The sequence below is a fragment of the Melospiza georgiana genome, chromosome 2 (genome assembly GCF_028018845.1).
Source record: "Melospiza georgiana isolate bMelGeo1 chromosome 2, bMelGeo1.pri, whole genome shotgun sequence".
NCBI classification, from domain to species: domain Eukaryota; kingdom Metazoa; phylum Chordata; class Aves; order Passeriformes; family Passerellidae; genus Melospiza; species Melospiza georgiana.
The window spans coordinates 78,923,251-78,940,046 of record NC_080431.1 but is presented as its reverse complement, the minus strand read 5'-3'; the positions used below and the strand labels follow the sequence as shown (position 1 = coordinate 78,940,046).

Sequence of the window (16,796 nt, the reverse complement as noted above, 5' to 3'; positions counted from 1 at the left end):
GAAATCTGCCTGCTTGGAGGGGTAACATCTGGGATTCCCTCCTTTCCAGAGAAGTAAGCATGTTTAATTACCTACAAGACAGGATTTCTAGAGGGAATAGAAGGGATTTGTTCTGGGAAGAGCATAGTAGCCCTCCACAAGTTAATATGCTCCTTTCTCCCCTCCATCTCTGGAAAAGATTCTTTGAAAATTCCTCAGCAATTTAATCTTTCAATCTGCCTTTTGCTGCTAATAAGCTGTTGAACACTGTGGGGGACAACTTTGGTGAAAGTGCCATTGGCAGAGTCCCCTTACATAAGGGTGGTGGTGATGGTAGGTGAAATTAATGTGCGTAAAAATCATAAAATTCTCTGTTTCTAGCTGCTGTCTTGTTTGCTGCCTGAGGAGCACCAAGAACAGAGTGAAAGTGAAGACCAAATTGCCATTCCTTGCTCTCCAGGCAGTTCCAGGATTGAAAGCAGCCAGTGGGCAAGGCAGGGTGCTGAGGGCAGTTTGCACTGCTGCTGTTTTGACTGGATTTGCTTGTGACAGGAGAGAAGCCAGGTGCAAGACAGCAGTTTCCAGCCCACCCCTTCAGCACTTTCCCACAGAAGTATATTCCATTTAGCTGAAAGGAGCACTCAGATGCTCAGAAGATCGCTTGCCTATCAACAAGAAGAAATTACTACATACATTCTTCATAGGCAGGACAAAAATTCCCCTGATTCATTTCTCTGCAGATAACTGCTCTGTGCAAAGTACTACCTGTCCTGAATTACTGATTTGTCATTTTTCCTTCTGTCTTCCATGTAGAGTCTCACAATTTCTGAAAGCCCCAAGATGCAAGTGCACCATTCTACTAACGTGCAAACCCCTGAGAACGCCTCTTCCCCAAACTATTAATAACGATCCATAGAGGAGGAGTTCACAGGGAGAAGCAAGGAACAGGTGGCAGAGATAATATTAGCCTGGAAAAGAGCAGGGCTGCCACTGTCCATGTGTTGGGAGGCTGATGTCTCACATTCATTGTCGTGTGCTAGAATGCACTTGGAGCACAGAGAAATGTCACACAGATGTCATGCACAACTTGCCAACTCAAGTCCAAAAATCAATTCATTGTACCAAATTCCCAATGCCAAAATCAAGGAAGAATTGCTAACACTGCAACACTCCTTATGTTTCAAACTCATCAACTTTCAACTTTTAGCTATTGTATAGATAATTTAAAGCACCTTTAAACAAAGGTGAACATCTCTTTCTCAGTCATACTAGATCCTCAGTGCTACAACAGAGGTCAAAAAACCTCAACCCTGGCGTTTAGAATCAGGCCTCTAGTACACAACAGATCATCTGGTATATTAAATGGTTACTGTAGCAATGGTAGGTTCATGCCTTGGGTTCTTCGAATGTAAAACTACAGATATACAACCCCAACTTACTCATTCCTTGATTTGCTTAAAGTCTTTGTCACCTGCAACCACAACTTCAACTCAGAACCTCTGAAAAATCAATCATGTCTTCATGTCTCAAAGCATCCTTTCAAGTATTTAATTCTACTCACCATTTTATCCTAAAATGATACTATAAATTCAACGGTGTAGTAACTGCTTTATCCAATGCAACTTTGAACATCAACAGCATATTTGTATAGTTGTCCAGAGCTATCAGGCAGCAAAATGAAAAAGCACCCTAGCACATACTGGTACAAAAGTATGAAAATGCAGAGGGATATAAAAATTTCTGCTGAAATTTAATTTTCTTCCTTTTTTGTTTTCAATCATATTGTCTTATTTGTGAAAAGTGTTTTTTTATTTGCTTCTTAAAAGTCTTAGAAACTTACATTTAACTAATGACTCGACTTGTAAACTTTGCCTATTTCTAAGTGATAAGCTGTAATGGGTGCCACCAATAAAACCTGATGTTAACTCCAGATGGGATTCAACAATTCAAGGGTACCAAAAAAAAATATCAGACAGTCAAAATATTAAACCAAGCCCAGAAATATTTCTGTCCTTTTAAGTATAGAGTTGCAGAGCCCCACAGCCTTGTGCACACATTGGAGTACAGCTGTTTCAAATCCTATGTCACATCTCTTTAATCAAGCCAAATTCCAGTGAGCTGATACCCTCTGAACACCTCACGTGGGAGCAGAAAAAACCCAGCTTGATGGCATGCCGCCATCTAAATCTTTCCAAACCCTGACAGAGGTTGGTCTGACAGGGTGCATAGGGCACATTTATACTTCTGATATTAAAAACCAAGTCATCACAATCCCCAAACTGAACCACAAAAACAGAAAAGCACACTGTCAATTTTGATAAATAAATCACAGTTGCAGCAGATCACAATTTCATGATTTCTCTCTCTTCACGTCAGGGAGTTCAAAGTGTTTAATTCTCTCTGTGTAACATCTCCCTCTAAGCTCTTCCTTTTGGTTCTTGAAACTTCCAAAGCACAAAAGGCAATCAATACCTTTCAAAATACCCTGTCAAAAGATAAGCTTCTCAGCAAGGTGCTGTTTTCTCTCCTAGCCAGAACAGAGCTGATCTTCCACCTTTTGTTTTGAGCACCCCAGGCAGGCTTTGTTGTACTTTGCCAGGAGCTAATCCCACAAAGGGCTCAGCTCAATAGCAGAGACTGCAGGTAATAAAATTATGTGTCCTCAAAAATCATCAGCAACCAACACTCTAGGCACAGGCACTTGGGAAGAAGAGTCCCAGCCAACATTCTCCAACTCATTTCTGGAAAGGCTAGGCTTGGGACAGCTGGGAAGTTGCATCTCAAGGCACTTAACCCTTCCTTCTGAAAGCACCAGACAGGAGGCTTTCCAGTGCCACTTTGTATGAAGGGAATGAGATATAAAAGCTCATTTTTCATCATCTCACTCTGACTTCAGGTTGAATGATGTGGTAAACTCAAGGTGAAAGGCTCCAAATCCCATTACACATTCCCTCAGCCATCTACTGTACAACTGCCCTGAGCTACTATTATTTTTAATTTCATAATTCCTATGATAATATCAATTACCAAAGCTGTTTTGTTTGTACCTTGAAGCACAATGGCACAGTTTTTGCAAATTTCAGTTAAATCACAAAAATCCAAATTGAGTGAGTAAGCTTTTGCCAGGCTGATTTCTACCAATTTACCAGAAGTCATTTCAGTAATATATTATCAGCATAATCCAATTTCATTATATTTTTCTCTTATCTCTTGCTCTTCCAGCAGTAAGTATGCATCTGTAAATTATTAGTATTGAATAACACAAAATGCAGCTACAGAGACAGGAGAAGAGATGGAAAAGTATTGCTTCAGGCTGAGGAGTTACACAACACCGAGAGAAGTGAAGGCCTAAGAGTATGCAGAGAATAATTTCCTCTGAATTCTTTACTTATACATGAATAAAAATTCTAGAGGGTCCAAGTCACCATTAGCAAATCTGCAGACAGTAGTCAAGAACAACTCTACAGATGGACAAGGTGAAAGATACATCTGCTGCAGACCAGAAAGTGTGCGTTGTGGGGTCAAGGAAAGATCTTGTTGGGTCAAGAAAAGTGACAGTGACAGAAATGTGGCTGTTTTATTTAAGTTGCCTACATGGGGAAAAATTTGTTGGGAGGCAGCAATTTTCTGACAGCCAGGGAGGTCACAGCTTTAAAAGGGACAACCTTCACAGCAAATGGGTACCCTACAGAGGGCGCTTCTCTTACCCAGAATTTGACAAGGAAGAAGGCATTGGCTGGCCCCCTTTCAAAGAGCTCCTTCAGGCCCCCTTTCTTCTCAGGGAACTTGTCATAGATCTGCCGGATATCCACTGCCTCGAGGTAGGGGTCATTGTAGCTGGGGCTCGACTGCCCAATGTGCACAAACAGGTGCTTGTTATACTGAAAAAAGAGGAAAAACACGGAATTAGAAAATGGCTCAGTACCATTCAGTACCTACTGAACATCCACTGTCCTTCACAGAAGACTGCTGGAAGTCAATGAAGATTTGATAGTTTTCTAAAAGAGCAGAAGAAATCAATAGAAATATCTCTGCTAATACCAGCTCATGCTGTTCTTTCCTTCCCATCAATACATTCACACCTTTTCCTTCTCTGAAACACCATTGTTGGGTTTTTTCTTCCTATTTTCACTCCTAAATCATTGCCTTGTGCTGCTGCCATATAGTCTGCAAAAACCTGAGACACAGAGTGTTACCTGTGACAGGTCACTCAGTCAAACATCGATGCTCCTGTCCTATGAAAAGCCTGAAATCCCGGAGCAGATAAACCCCAGGCAAATAACACTATGTTTTCTGAACTCTCCTATCTCGGTCCATCACCAGAGCACATCTCAAGATGCAGAATCAAAAAGTTTAGCGAGAGAGGCAAATCTTACTACTTCCATTTCACTGTGGAAACACATTGACGCAAATTCACAGTTCCACCAATTTTAAGTTCTTAGCACACCAGAGAAAAACATGGCTTTATGTGATCCTAGCAACTTCTGATTTTGGGTTCCATATTGGAGTCTATCTTACAAGGCTGGACAGGACAGCCAGAATAGCCTGGCAGGGGTTTATGACCTCAGTGCCTGGGGCTCTGGTGTATGAATATCCATGACCCTGGACAGGGAAGCCAGAAGCACAGTGCACAGACCTGGTTCTATCACTACTTATCCTCTAAGAGGAGGATACCTGGTGTTTCCCAAATATGCCTTTCTATTCTCCAAAGAGCAACGAAGCAAGTATTTCCATACGCATAGAGTAGTATAACACATCCATGATGAACAAGAGCTGTCCAAAGATGCAAAATTAATGAGAGGTGGAAGCAAGGTGTGTTTCTTACTGTGTCTTGGTCTTGTTGTTGTTCCAAGAATGCAGAGAACTCTAACATCCAAAGTTTGGAGCTAGCAACCCTTCGTCCTTGCCACGCTGGTGCTGACGGGGAAGGTGAGAGGCCAGCAGGAGATTCAAACCCTAAGCACACAGGATTTATATAATAATAATTTAGAAAAAAATGGCAATGGCTTTCCAGTAGAACACCTACTGTCAAAGCTGACTCACAGTTTCCTTATGGCTTCATTCAACATGCAAAAATATCATCCACAAGGCCCTCAGTCTACCTGTGCTCTAAATGGCTTGCCAGTCACCCTCTGCTAAGACAGCACTGCCAGGGGTCATGATGTAAAGGACAAACCACCCAGGTTGGACACCAGAGAAAATGTGTTCAGCAACTTTAAGAGGATTTAGACAGAGCCCTAAAGGAGCAGTGAAATAAACTGTTTAGTATCAGAATGAGGTGTCACCACTGATCTCTCAAAATGGGGAAGCTGAGAAGGAAAAGACATTTGTTATTCTACTTAACGAGAAATTAGGAACACAATCATGTTATGACAAAGAACAGCGTTCTAGAGCATGAAGCATGGTGGAAGACGAGTAGAGACACATAAACTTTTATTCTCTGCTGAGCCAAGAAGAAAAAAAACCCAACACAACCAATATAAAACAAGAAGAAAACAAAATTTACAAGCTTCAGCTCTCTCAGTAAAAGGATCAGAACAGGTAATAAGAGGAAATCATATAAAAATTGGTTTTGGCTCTTTGAAATGTTTCAATAGGTTTTGTTTTTTTTAAATGAACTTTCAAGATTTTTAGAGTGCTGGCTGTTTTTGAAGTTGGAATACAATTTCAAAGGAAGGAAGTACATTTCCTTACCTACCTGGTATTGGAAGCGGAGGCTGTACAGCATAAGGTTGTTGAGAAAAAGGTTTCACACTAGAGAAGTACACAAAGAGAGGTGGTTAATAAAAACACAACCAAACAAAAAAATATTCCTCACTGACAGTTTAGACAGATTAGATAAATTATTTCTCCTCAGGGAGAAAGTAGCCTAAGTGTCTTTCGGAAATTATCTTTCTGTGTGGGCAAGAGAAGGGTCATGGGCAAACACTCAGAAAGCAGTAAGGGGCCAGGACTGGACAGATAAAAATTTCCCTGCAGGTGTTCAGCAGGCCCCCCCTCCAGATTTGTTTTTCTGAGATCCCTATCAGCCTCTTAATACACTGGTGCCCATCTATTTAACCTTTCCTTTCAACTACAAGTAGTTTTATATCTTTGCAAGTGGATATAAGTCTGGATGTCTCTCAGACTTTCAGGCCCAAATTCAGAGACATTCAACACGCGCAGGTAAACACAGTTTTCAGGAGAGCTCAGCTCCATTTTAACACTACTGTAAGAAAAATGAAGGCCTTAGCATTTCACAGATCTTGTAATAGCTAATTGTGTTCCTCAGGCAGCAGAGAAAGCAGCAGAAGCACCTGCTTTGGATGCTCCATGAAGGAATACTTACTCCTGGGAAGATCCTGCTTGGCCTGGCAATGGTCCTTGCCAAAACTGCAAGAGAACAACACATAGGCAGAAGTCACCACTCTTAGGACAGAAATGAAAAGGAGGGCTTGCTCTTTTCTGAGGAAACAAACTGCAAGCTCACAGACCTTTAAAGATGTGAATGAGTTCTCTCTTTACATTCTTGGATTCATTCTTTTGGAGATGCTGACTGGTCTTTTTTTTTTCATTCTACACACTACTACTCATGATATGCAAAAGACTGACCCAAAAGTGATCTTTAATGTTAAATATTATGCATGCAACTTGTGCCTCTGTGTCCAAAGCTTTTATGATGCTCACTCTCTTGGAAGGACCATTTTCCCCAGGAAAGTTCCATGGGAGTTATTTTGGCAGAAATCAATGCTCAGCAAATGCTCACTAGGCCCAGCTCATAGGCACAGAAATGCTGACAAACCTTTCTCTGTTATGGATTTTGTGTAAGGGCCATCTGATCAAAGTGCTGAGAAAAAGATTGGGAAATATAAACTTGAGAAAGGGTCAGGATGGCCCAAACAGATTTATTCCAAAAAGATGCTGGACTAAGAAAGTGATATGAAAATCCAAAGGAACTGATTGTTCTCTCCCTTGTATCATTAAAAAAATATACACAGTGAAACTATTGTTTTACATCAGTGTGAGCAAAGAATTGGACAAAACTGTTGAAGCCACATGACAGATTTATTCTACAGAGACAATGCCTTTTGGCCCATTATGTCTCAGTTCTCAGGATTTTCCTGAGCAAGTCCTAACATCCTTTCAAACAGTCAAGTGTCTTCTCAAAACTCCACCAAGTCACTGATCCACTCACCCCAGAAACAGCAGGGTAGGCTGGTCGTGGGAGACCAGGCAAGCCCATTTTACTATGGAAGGAAGTTGCAGAGATAATCTGGGCAGATGACATTGTAGCCATACTCTGCATGGCTTTATCTTTAGCTGCCTGATCCTATGAGCAAGAACAGAAACAGAAAAAACAGGATTATTATAATGATTAACTAGTTGCCAGCTCTAATGGTCTATAAACAGAATTCTCATCAGCTTCTCTGTCAGGAACAGGCATCTCTGAAATTCTGGGCAGTAAACCCACCAATAACTGTCCTAAGAACTCTTTAAAGCTGTAAGGCTGTGACTCATTACTATAGTTTCAGATGTGAATAATCAGGCTTTCTGAAATGCTGGTTTAAAGACTGAGAAGCATTTATCTTTTCTGTCTGAGGGCTTTCAACCATACAACTGAAAAGTTTTGTTGTGGAAAGTACATCCCTAGCTGACTCTTGTGTTTTAATAATTGGTAACAATATTCAATGGGAAAGATTCTTGATTACAAAAAAAAAAAAAAAACCTGTGAGGCAAAGGTCACAAAAAGAGATCATCATCATCACTGCAGAAAGGACTACCTCAATTTGGGACTGCATTAGTCTCAGATAGAGTTTATAATTTTATCCCTATCTTTCAAGTTTCAATGAAACTTGAAACCTTCATAATCTCCAGGGCAAATATGCAGGAATATTCTTTTTTGTATTTTAACAGGACTGTAGATTTACACACATTCTTACAGGCAATGACAGTGCCACAATTAGTGGGTCTGAGTTATGTATAAAACAAACAGCATTCTTAATTTCTTCTTTTTTCAAGGTATAAATAGGCAAACAGAAGCCCTTATATTCTGCCTTCCCTCCTACATCCCCTACGATTAATCTTCATCCTTTAAACATTCCACATTTATCTGTGGTATTATAATTACCACAGAAAACTCACAGATTAATTCATAGCTTGAAGAAACTGCTTAAAGAGGTACAACAGCCCTTGCTGTCTTCTTCAGGAATTCTCACTTCCCACATGCATTCACTGAACTGCAGTAAGTTCTCACCCTTGGGCCTCCATTCTTTCTAACCCCTCCAACCTATCTAAGGTTCTCTAAAGTTCAAAGCACAAATATCCTAATGTGTGTAACAAAAAAAAAAAAAAAAAAAAACAAGTGGAGAAGCCACCCTAAAAAATCTCAATAATAAATGTTAATGTTCAAGTGGAATGATCACTAGAAATGGGCAAAACTTAACCTCTTCTTTTTTAGAGCATTTGTGACTTCAGTTAGTACCGTTCAAGTGAATGGAAGGGAAACATTTTAAATGCTGAGAAAGTTCCTAATATTCTCCAAAGCTATGGGAAACGTTTTCAGAATCAGTCTTAATTATGCCTTAGAGAATAATTGAAGGATTATCTATATTTTTTAAGGAAAATTATTATTTTCTGTTTTTTTCTTAATATATATAAGGACTATTTCCCATGTGGCGTTGCAGAGAAGGATTTATTTCCTTCCCTTATTTTCTCATTGGAAAAATTGTATTTGTCTACCTCAGTTTATGGGGAAGATGCATTTACTTGTGGAGATATTAAAAGTTAAAAGAAAATGTAAAATAATTAGGGAAGGAGAGTATTTTACCTATTAACCTTTGCTGTGTTTTTGTTTTGTTTAAATGCTTGACAGACTGCTGGAAGGAGCATGTTTTTAGAAAAGACACCTTTCTGTTTAGTTCTATACTAATTTCAAGTGTTTTCCAATATAAAAAGAAAAAAAAAGAAAAAAGGTAAAAAACTTTGATAAACATGATAAAAACAATAAAAACTTTGACCAAACATTTGCAATGTTTGTATTTTCTTTTATTATTCTTAAAACACATAATAATGATGATGGTGATTATGATGATGATGATGATAATACCATCACATCACCATGATTTCCCAATTTTTTCCTCAGTGCAGATGATATCTATTAGCCACCCAGGGCATGGAAAAACTACTGACTTTTGGGAACAGAGTTTTCTTCAAGTTTTACCCTATTTCCCAACTGTATCGTTTACAGACACAGTGGACATTTAAAAAACACTCCAGTTTGTGTGGAGGTGGAATTATTGCAGTCACTACTCTGAAAAATCATCTTGTAGCTGCTCTGATCACTAGGATATAAACACAAAATCACGCACTTGCTATGGAAAATGAGCAGTGACAGGAGAGCACACAGCTGTCAGCAGGACCTGGGAGGAAGGGCAGCAGTTTCTGTGATTTCATTTCCCTGCTCTATGGAAATGGCCAGAGAAATCAAAGAAGTAAATGAGTTGAATCAGTGCTCCCGACCTGCCACTGCAGGCGGAAAGGAACAGCCTGGTCCTGGGGAAGGGTTCTCTGCAGGCAGCTGGGCAGAGCTCACAGCATGGCCTGGGTGTGTGAAGGGACAGCAGCCAATGGCTCTGTGGAGCTCCCCGAGACACCTTCGCTCCCTGAGAACAAATCCAGCCAGCGCCTGTGAGCTAAGTGGGAACAGGCTCGGCTGGCTGGCTTTCCAATCATGCCCAGCCCCAGAGCTGTGTCACACAAGGAACAGAATCAAGGTTACAGATGTAAGCAGCAGTGAGGCTTTTAACACCCTGGGCAGTTGTTGTTTCCTGCTCGCTCTGACTTGCCTCTCCAGCAGGCCTCCACCTGAACTCACCACTTAACAGCACCACAGGTTTCAAGCTGAGGCAGCCCTACCTGGGTGCACTGAATTAGATAGCTGTAATTTGTGCCTCCTTCTCTTTATCAGAGCAGCTGGTAACACAACAGGCTAATAAAAGACACAGCACAGCTTTCTAAAATAGGGCTGGGATGTGGGGGGGGGCTGTCATGGCTTAGAGACAATCACTGATTGCAACAGAGCTGCTTGCATGTCAGTCCTGGGCAGCTGAGTGCCAGCAGCTCACACACAGGACACTCCATTTGCCCTGGTGCCCAGTGAGGAGCTGCCCAGGCAGCCAAGAGGAAGCACATGCTAACATCCATCCCTCAGCAGTCAGGGCTGGGCTGTCACGGATATTGTCACCTGAAGCATGGAAAACCAGGGAAGCAAACTCTCTTCCTTCCACATTACTTAGGGCCATACCAAACAGAAAGGTCAGCATTCACCTTCCTTCTCTAGCTGTCTCAGTGAAACATAACAAGGCTCAGACCTCACATCCTGCTCAGCAAGCCCTTTCTGGATAGCTCACATTTTAACAGGGGACAGACACCCTCTTCTGCAATTGTCACATACAAACTTGACCTTCTCAACATTTCTGGCAATTCAGTCTGAGCACATAAACCATTTCCCCACATCAAATCCGAGTGGAAATAAATGTCAAGAGGTTCATTAGGGTGATCTTGGAGCTTTTCCTATGGAAAGGAAAACACAGCTTTTCTCAAACAAGTATTCAACCATTTTCTCTTTCTCGTTAGCACTGGCCTCTTCACATCAGGTCTGAATTAATCAAGGAGCAAAGTCTATTCAGCTGGCACCATTTTACCTGAGAAGATGCCAGCTGGCTTTATTGCTTCCTCTCAGTGGACAACTCCACATCACCACCTCCAGTAGAAGTGCAGCTGGTGCTCTGATAACTCTAAGGCCACCACAACACCAGCAACTGCTTACTGGTCAGCATTTGTAACCATAAACATTTCCTGCTCAGGTAAACACTCTCTGCACACTCCTAAGTCTAAGGGTCTTTCAGATTTAAATGACAGCAGCATGAACTGGAGGTAGAAATAAGACACATGAAATTTTAAAAGTTATTGTTTCTTTATTCTTTAAATAGAATTGCTCCAGACGTCACAGAGCTTCAACAATAATGAATGTTTGTACAACATTTCCTGGGAAGAACCTTTTCCTCTCCAGCCTACTACAGGTCAGTGATTAATCTCTCAGGCTTTTTTAAGGCTATTCAAAGAGGGAGTAGCTGCCTTGGGGGAGTTTGTGTGATATGCTAAAGGATATCCATCATACCTTGAGCTTGGCTTGGATCTCTCTAGCTTTCCGCCTTGCCAGCACCTGGATGTGACTAGATACCTGCATTGAAAGACAAAATTCCATGTTCATTTCAGAGGAATACTTGGCAGCCTCTTGTAGAATTAGGCAGTTATTTAGGGTTGGGGGTAGGAGGGATTGGGGGTAACAAGGATCTGCTTTTCTGAACATAACTCCAGTGCCATGAAATGGGGTGGAGGGCCTGCAAAGATGGGCAATATCTAAGGCAGGTCCAGGCTGCTCAGTGCTTTGTCCAGCATTGCCTGGATATTCATGCCCAAATTACAAAGATTCCTTTTCCATCTCATGTGCCAGGTATTTTCAAAATCATCATTGCTGACTGGTCTGCTTGGGCTAAACAAGAAATCTTCATGCAGAGAACAACTGGTGCTCCCTGAAACACTCATTAGTAGGCCAAGCAAATAAAATCACGCCATTTAACAGCAGAAAAATTTGCGGGTCACAGTATGATTGGCAGACATGAGCATTACAAACTTCCTGTAAAATGCCTGAGCTCTCTCTTCCTGCCATTCTTATTAACCAGCTCAGCACAACAACCTCCTTCCAGCAAAGTCAGAAACTACCAACAAGCAAACAGCAAGAAATTTGTTCTCATTAGCCCTCATAATCTCTAAACATCCAAAGAAGATAATCCTTCCAGAGAAAAAGGGGAAACTGTACCTTACCTGTTTCCTTGTGCGTGTTTTCCCTGTTCTCAGCTTAATATAGCGGGCAATCAACTCATTTCGGCCTGGAACACAGAAATAGTGCAAATCCAAGTTTAGAAAGCAGTGACCCCAGCAAAAAAGATAGATAATTCTATTGTGTATCAACAGAGATCAGCAGCAGGATGACTCTGTCACACTCTTTTCTTTCTTAGAAAGGAACTTCTCAGTGCACAAGGTAGAAGTCTGAGTTTTAGGAGCAGTCTCCTATAACATCCCCATAGACAAACTGACAAAGTTTGGGCTAGATAGCTGGACAAGGTGGCTGCAAAACTGGCTGAACAAGTGGATGGGGTCCCAGCTGACAATGAGCTGACAGTGAGGCTGCAATGCACCCTTTATGACAAATCCCAGTTGCCAACAGGTAAAGGGAAGTGATCCTTCAGCTCCACTCGGCACAGCTGAGGCAACATGTGGAGTACTGAGTCCAGATCAAGTCTCCTCAGCATGAGAAAGGTGTAAACACACAGGAGCAAGTCCAGCAAGAAGTCAGCAAAAATTATTAAGAGACTGGAGCATCTGTCCTATGAAGAGAGAACTGGGTCTGTTCAGCCTGGAGAGGACCTAGGGGCAGTTTTTCATCAATAATAATAATAATAATAATAATAATAATAATAATAATAATAATAATAATAATAATAATAATAATAATAATAATAATAATAATAATAATACCTGATGGGAGGCAAAAAAGGGGAAAAGGGAGCCACCCTCCTCTCAATAGTGCCGAGAGATAGAGCAAGAAACAACTGATACAAATTAACACATGAAATTCTGTCTACAAACAATTAAAGAAAAAAAAAAGAAAAACTTTTTACTCTGAAGGTGGTTAAACATTGGCACAGGCTGCCCAGAGAGGCTGTAGTCTCCATCCCTGGAGGACAGTAACAACCTACTGGACACTGCTTGAGCAGCAGGGCCAGACTAGGCAGTCTGAAGATCCCTTCCAACCAAAAGGAGCCTGTCATTCTGTGTAACCAAGTCCAAGAAAATAAACAACAAGGGGGAAGAACATGGAAACAGCTACACAGAATTTATCAGTGTGATATGATACACTGAATTACAAGTGCTTTCAGGCTCCTGCAGGCAGACTATCCAGCTTTATTACTCTGGCTCCCATTGTATCACATCTAAGCAGTCACACAGATTTTATTGTCTTTCTGGAGATGGAGCAATTAAGAGCAGAAACAGAAAGGCAGAAGTTACACATCTGAACTCAAGGCTGGTTCAAAGCAGAAAACACGACAGTGAAAGAGCAGGCTCTGCAAAATAAAACATTTGTGGTGACCACAGTAGTATCAAGATAGTACTGCAATAAAAAGTTGGGAGTAGGAGCTGCAAGGCTGTGAGACATCTTGATATGGCTGCAAGCGTTTGCAGAATGAAACAGGAATGAACCAGGAAACAAAGCCACAGCTCTTGTGAAGTTTTTTTATAACAAAATTATAAAACCCTAGTATTATCTGGGAAAGTTTGTGGGCAAAGAACTTGTATATTAGGACATCACAGACATGAAAAAGCAAGCAGTGAAATCAGTACTACATTATCAGTATTAACTATTCCAGTAGTTAAATATTCCATGAAAAAACAGTAACTTTTTTGTATTTTAAACTCTTATTTCTCTCAACCCTGAAATAAAGTATATGCAAGGAAAGACTGCTGAAATTGGCCACTCAAGCCTTTAGGGAAGAACTGGCAAAGCCCTTAATTCCATCTGTTTCTGAAACAGAACAATGCAAATGTCCATGACTGCAGTTAGGCCAGGTTCATGAAACACAACCAATGCACACATAGGAATGGAAAAGCATTTTACATACACAGATCCTAATCTTTCCCTAATAGTGTCATTGTAGCAGCTCCCCTTATTCCCCTGGGAGAAGGAACAGGTCTGTAGCTGAGAAATCCACTCCAGCTCCTGTAAACACAAATTAGGAACTGTGTCTGTGCCAGAAACACAATGCCCTGCCATGCAAGCACTGACCTCTCCAGTTCCCACAGTTTCTGCCTGAGCACAGTGACGTGCCCAGGAGAGTTTGGTGGGAGCAGATGCTGCTCTGCCACCTTCCACCTGGCTGCTCTTCCAACCCACATAAACCATTTTCACAAAGCTGAGACCAATTATAGCAACACACATCCACACCACCTTCCTCCTGTGCCAACAATAACATTTATGGCTTCTCAAAGCTTCCATTTATTCAGACATGGATCCAAGCTGAAAGGTAAGAAACAACTGAAGTGATTCTTCTCAGACAGACGCCGTCATGTAAGAAATTTCAGAAGGACTGTTTGACACACATCAGAAATGGGAAATGTGCTGAACAAAACAAGGCACTCAAACCTTATTATCTATAAAGAAAGAAGAAGGAAATGTTTGTTTCAACAAGAGGATCCTTTGAGAGGCAAGGCGAATGAGTTAACAGAAAAGAGAGGAAAAACTAGCCTTGAGAAGAAGTGGATGTGGAGAATTTGAGGCAAACTTCTAAAGGGCATGTATCAGGCTACACTGAAAATTTAAACACATGGGAACTCTCCAGACACTGGCTCAATTATGGGTGATCCTGGCAAAACTAATTTCAATTGATTCTCAACCAGATACAATAAATTTTATGGAGCAAATTCATACGTATAGTGTGTTAAGTAAAGAAATTATGGAGGCTAAATAGTCTGACAGAACATCATTCTGCTGTAATAGTAAGGGGCTGCAGGGTAATTGGTATGAGAGGATGCCATTAACAGCTCTGTGCCAGTCATAGTGAATTCCAGCCACCACCAAACTGGATGAAAATAACAATCAATCCATCAAATCCTCAACCAGAGGAGCACAACCTACCTTTGCTCAAATGTATTTTGGAAAGGGCAAGAGCCAGTAGGGACAGGAGACACATGAGGAGACACAAGAGGAACCACAAAAGGAGACATGAGAATGCACAGGAGAAATACAAGATACGTAAAAAGATGAATATAGAGAAAAGGAGACATGGTAGGGGACATTCCTGGGGATGTGGCTGGAAAAGTCATCTTGGAAAAAGTTGCTCCATGACAGAAGAACACTTTGAGGCAACTGCAGCACCCACACCAGAGCAGAGACAGCCCTGAAAGGACTGCAGCCCACTGAAAACCCATGCAGAGATGACAAGCAGCTAGAAACAAGGAGCACCAGAAGGGAAACAAAACAAAACCAAAAAAAGCAGGAATTGGCAGAAAGAGACCTTTACACAGTGATGCCAATCTCCTGCGTCACCCAGCACTTCATCAAAGGAATTAAGAGGGACTGAGTGTTAGAGAGAACAAAAGAAGGGAAACAGAGTAGGAAGCAGGGAAGAGAGACAATAAACTGTAGTCAGGCCTGGGAAACTGGGAGGTATTTCTATAAGTGTGCATTTAACTGCTTGTCTTTGACAACAGCAGCAGCAAAAATTGCAAAGTCTTCTCAGGCCATATACGTCACCAAAAAAGACTAGTGGGAGGGGAAATTGTTGTACAAATGGCAGATATTAGATACCAGTACAGAAATTCTCTAGAAAGAAACTCTACACAGAGAGCATTTAACTGTGGATCATCAAAATTTCCAGTTTTAGAATTCACTTTCCACTTGCTAATACCTCTCATACAGTCTTCGTATTCCAGAAGTGTGTCCTCACAGTCAGGTTAAAACAGAAAAGTGGCAGGTTATATTAAGGTAATAAAGATACTGGTAGCACAAAAAAAGAAAAAAGAAAAAAGAAAAAAGAAAAAAGAAAAAAGAAAAAAGAAAAAAGAAAAAAGAAAAAAGAAAAAAGAAAAAAAAAAGCCTAAACAAAAAACCACCACCAAACAAACAGATCACTCTACAAAGACATTCATCACAGGGATTACTAAATATAGAACTATGTAAATTGCCGAGCCCAGTAAACTGCAGCAAGGCAGTATTAAATTACCATGAATCAAAACTACAAGAGAAGCAAGTCCTAAATGTCTTTTGTGTTTCTTATCAGTAGCTAGATGTAAGCAGGTGTTATGTGGCTGGAAGCCTGTATGCTCACAGGCTTTGGAAGGCACCTTCTTTGTTTCACAACCGTGGCTGCAGGGTCAGCAAAGACCAGCACTCCTCACTTGGCTGGAACAGGCAGAGCTGTCATAAACTGTCAGATGGTTCATTTTTTAGAGCCATGTAAAGTGTCCCTCAGTAATCTGATCATATGTTGTGTTCTTAGAATAACTCCCGCTGAGGTCTGCCATGGTCACCAGAACCTGCCAACAGTTGTGACTCCTCTGTCGAAACCACGCATTGGGTTTCACGGAGCTCCAGCCAACATTCCAACCGTGGCACAGCACCTCTATCCTCCACAGAGCCTTCCCCTGGGAAGCATGGCACCAAAAAAAAAAGCAGCCAAGAGATACTGCCTTACAGAACATTCTTTACCTCTCATTCTTAACAGATAAATTTCCAAGGGCAGCAATTTGGCTCCCATTCCATCTTACACTAAATTGCAAAATGCTGCATTGAATAGGAAGGAATTGCTAAGAGCATTGAATAAGGAGGCTTTTGGATTCTCCATTTTACACCTGTGCACCTTTGAATATAACTGCAGAGAAGTGTCTTCCTGTAAAGAAGAGGGATAAACGAAGGGAATTCCCATCACCATAGAAAGCATTTTCCAGTCCTATCTCAAAGCTTCATGCTGACTGTTAGTAAAGGTGTATTAATTTTTCTGCCTCTTGTAAGCAATATCTCTTTGGGACTTACACTTCCTCACACACCTGTTGCCAAAGAAAGTGAGATCAAAGAATTCAGCGATCAAAATCCTTTCAGTGGGAAATGGCATGGAAGCGTCATGTTTCATGGAAATTGCATGTTTCTTGGCAGATTCAGTATCTTTCTGTACCCAAAGCAAACACTAACAACTACCTATAACTAGTTCTAGAGGAGAAGC

At 41.1% G+C, this 16,796-nt stretch overlaps 1 protein-coding gene across 1 annotated transcript in view; it reads right to left on the bottom strand.

Annotated features, from left to right (window-relative positions):
- Window positions 1-16,796, bottom strand: part of TEAD4 (TEA domain transcription factor 4) — a 49,618-nt gene that overhangs the window by 6,994 nt on the left and 25,828 nt on the right. Inside the window, exons 4-10 of the mRNA XM_058045536.1 lie at window positions 11,845-11,909; window positions 11,138-11,200; window positions 7,154-7,288; window positions 6,308-6,351; window positions 5,678-5,733; window positions 4,805-4,935; window positions 3,687-3,860 (exon numbers count right to left, since the gene is read on the bottom strand). Coding sequence (XP_057901519.1) covers window positions 3,687-3,860; window positions 4,805-4,935; window positions 5,678-5,733; window positions 6,308-6,351; window positions 7,154-7,288; window positions 11,138-11,200; window positions 11,845-11,909 — 668 coding nt within the window. The remainder of the gene's footprint in view (window positions 1-3,686; window positions 3,861-4,804; window positions 4,936-5,677; window positions 5,734-6,307; window positions 6,352-7,153; window positions 7,289-11,137; window positions 11,201-11,844; window positions 11,910-16,796) is intronic.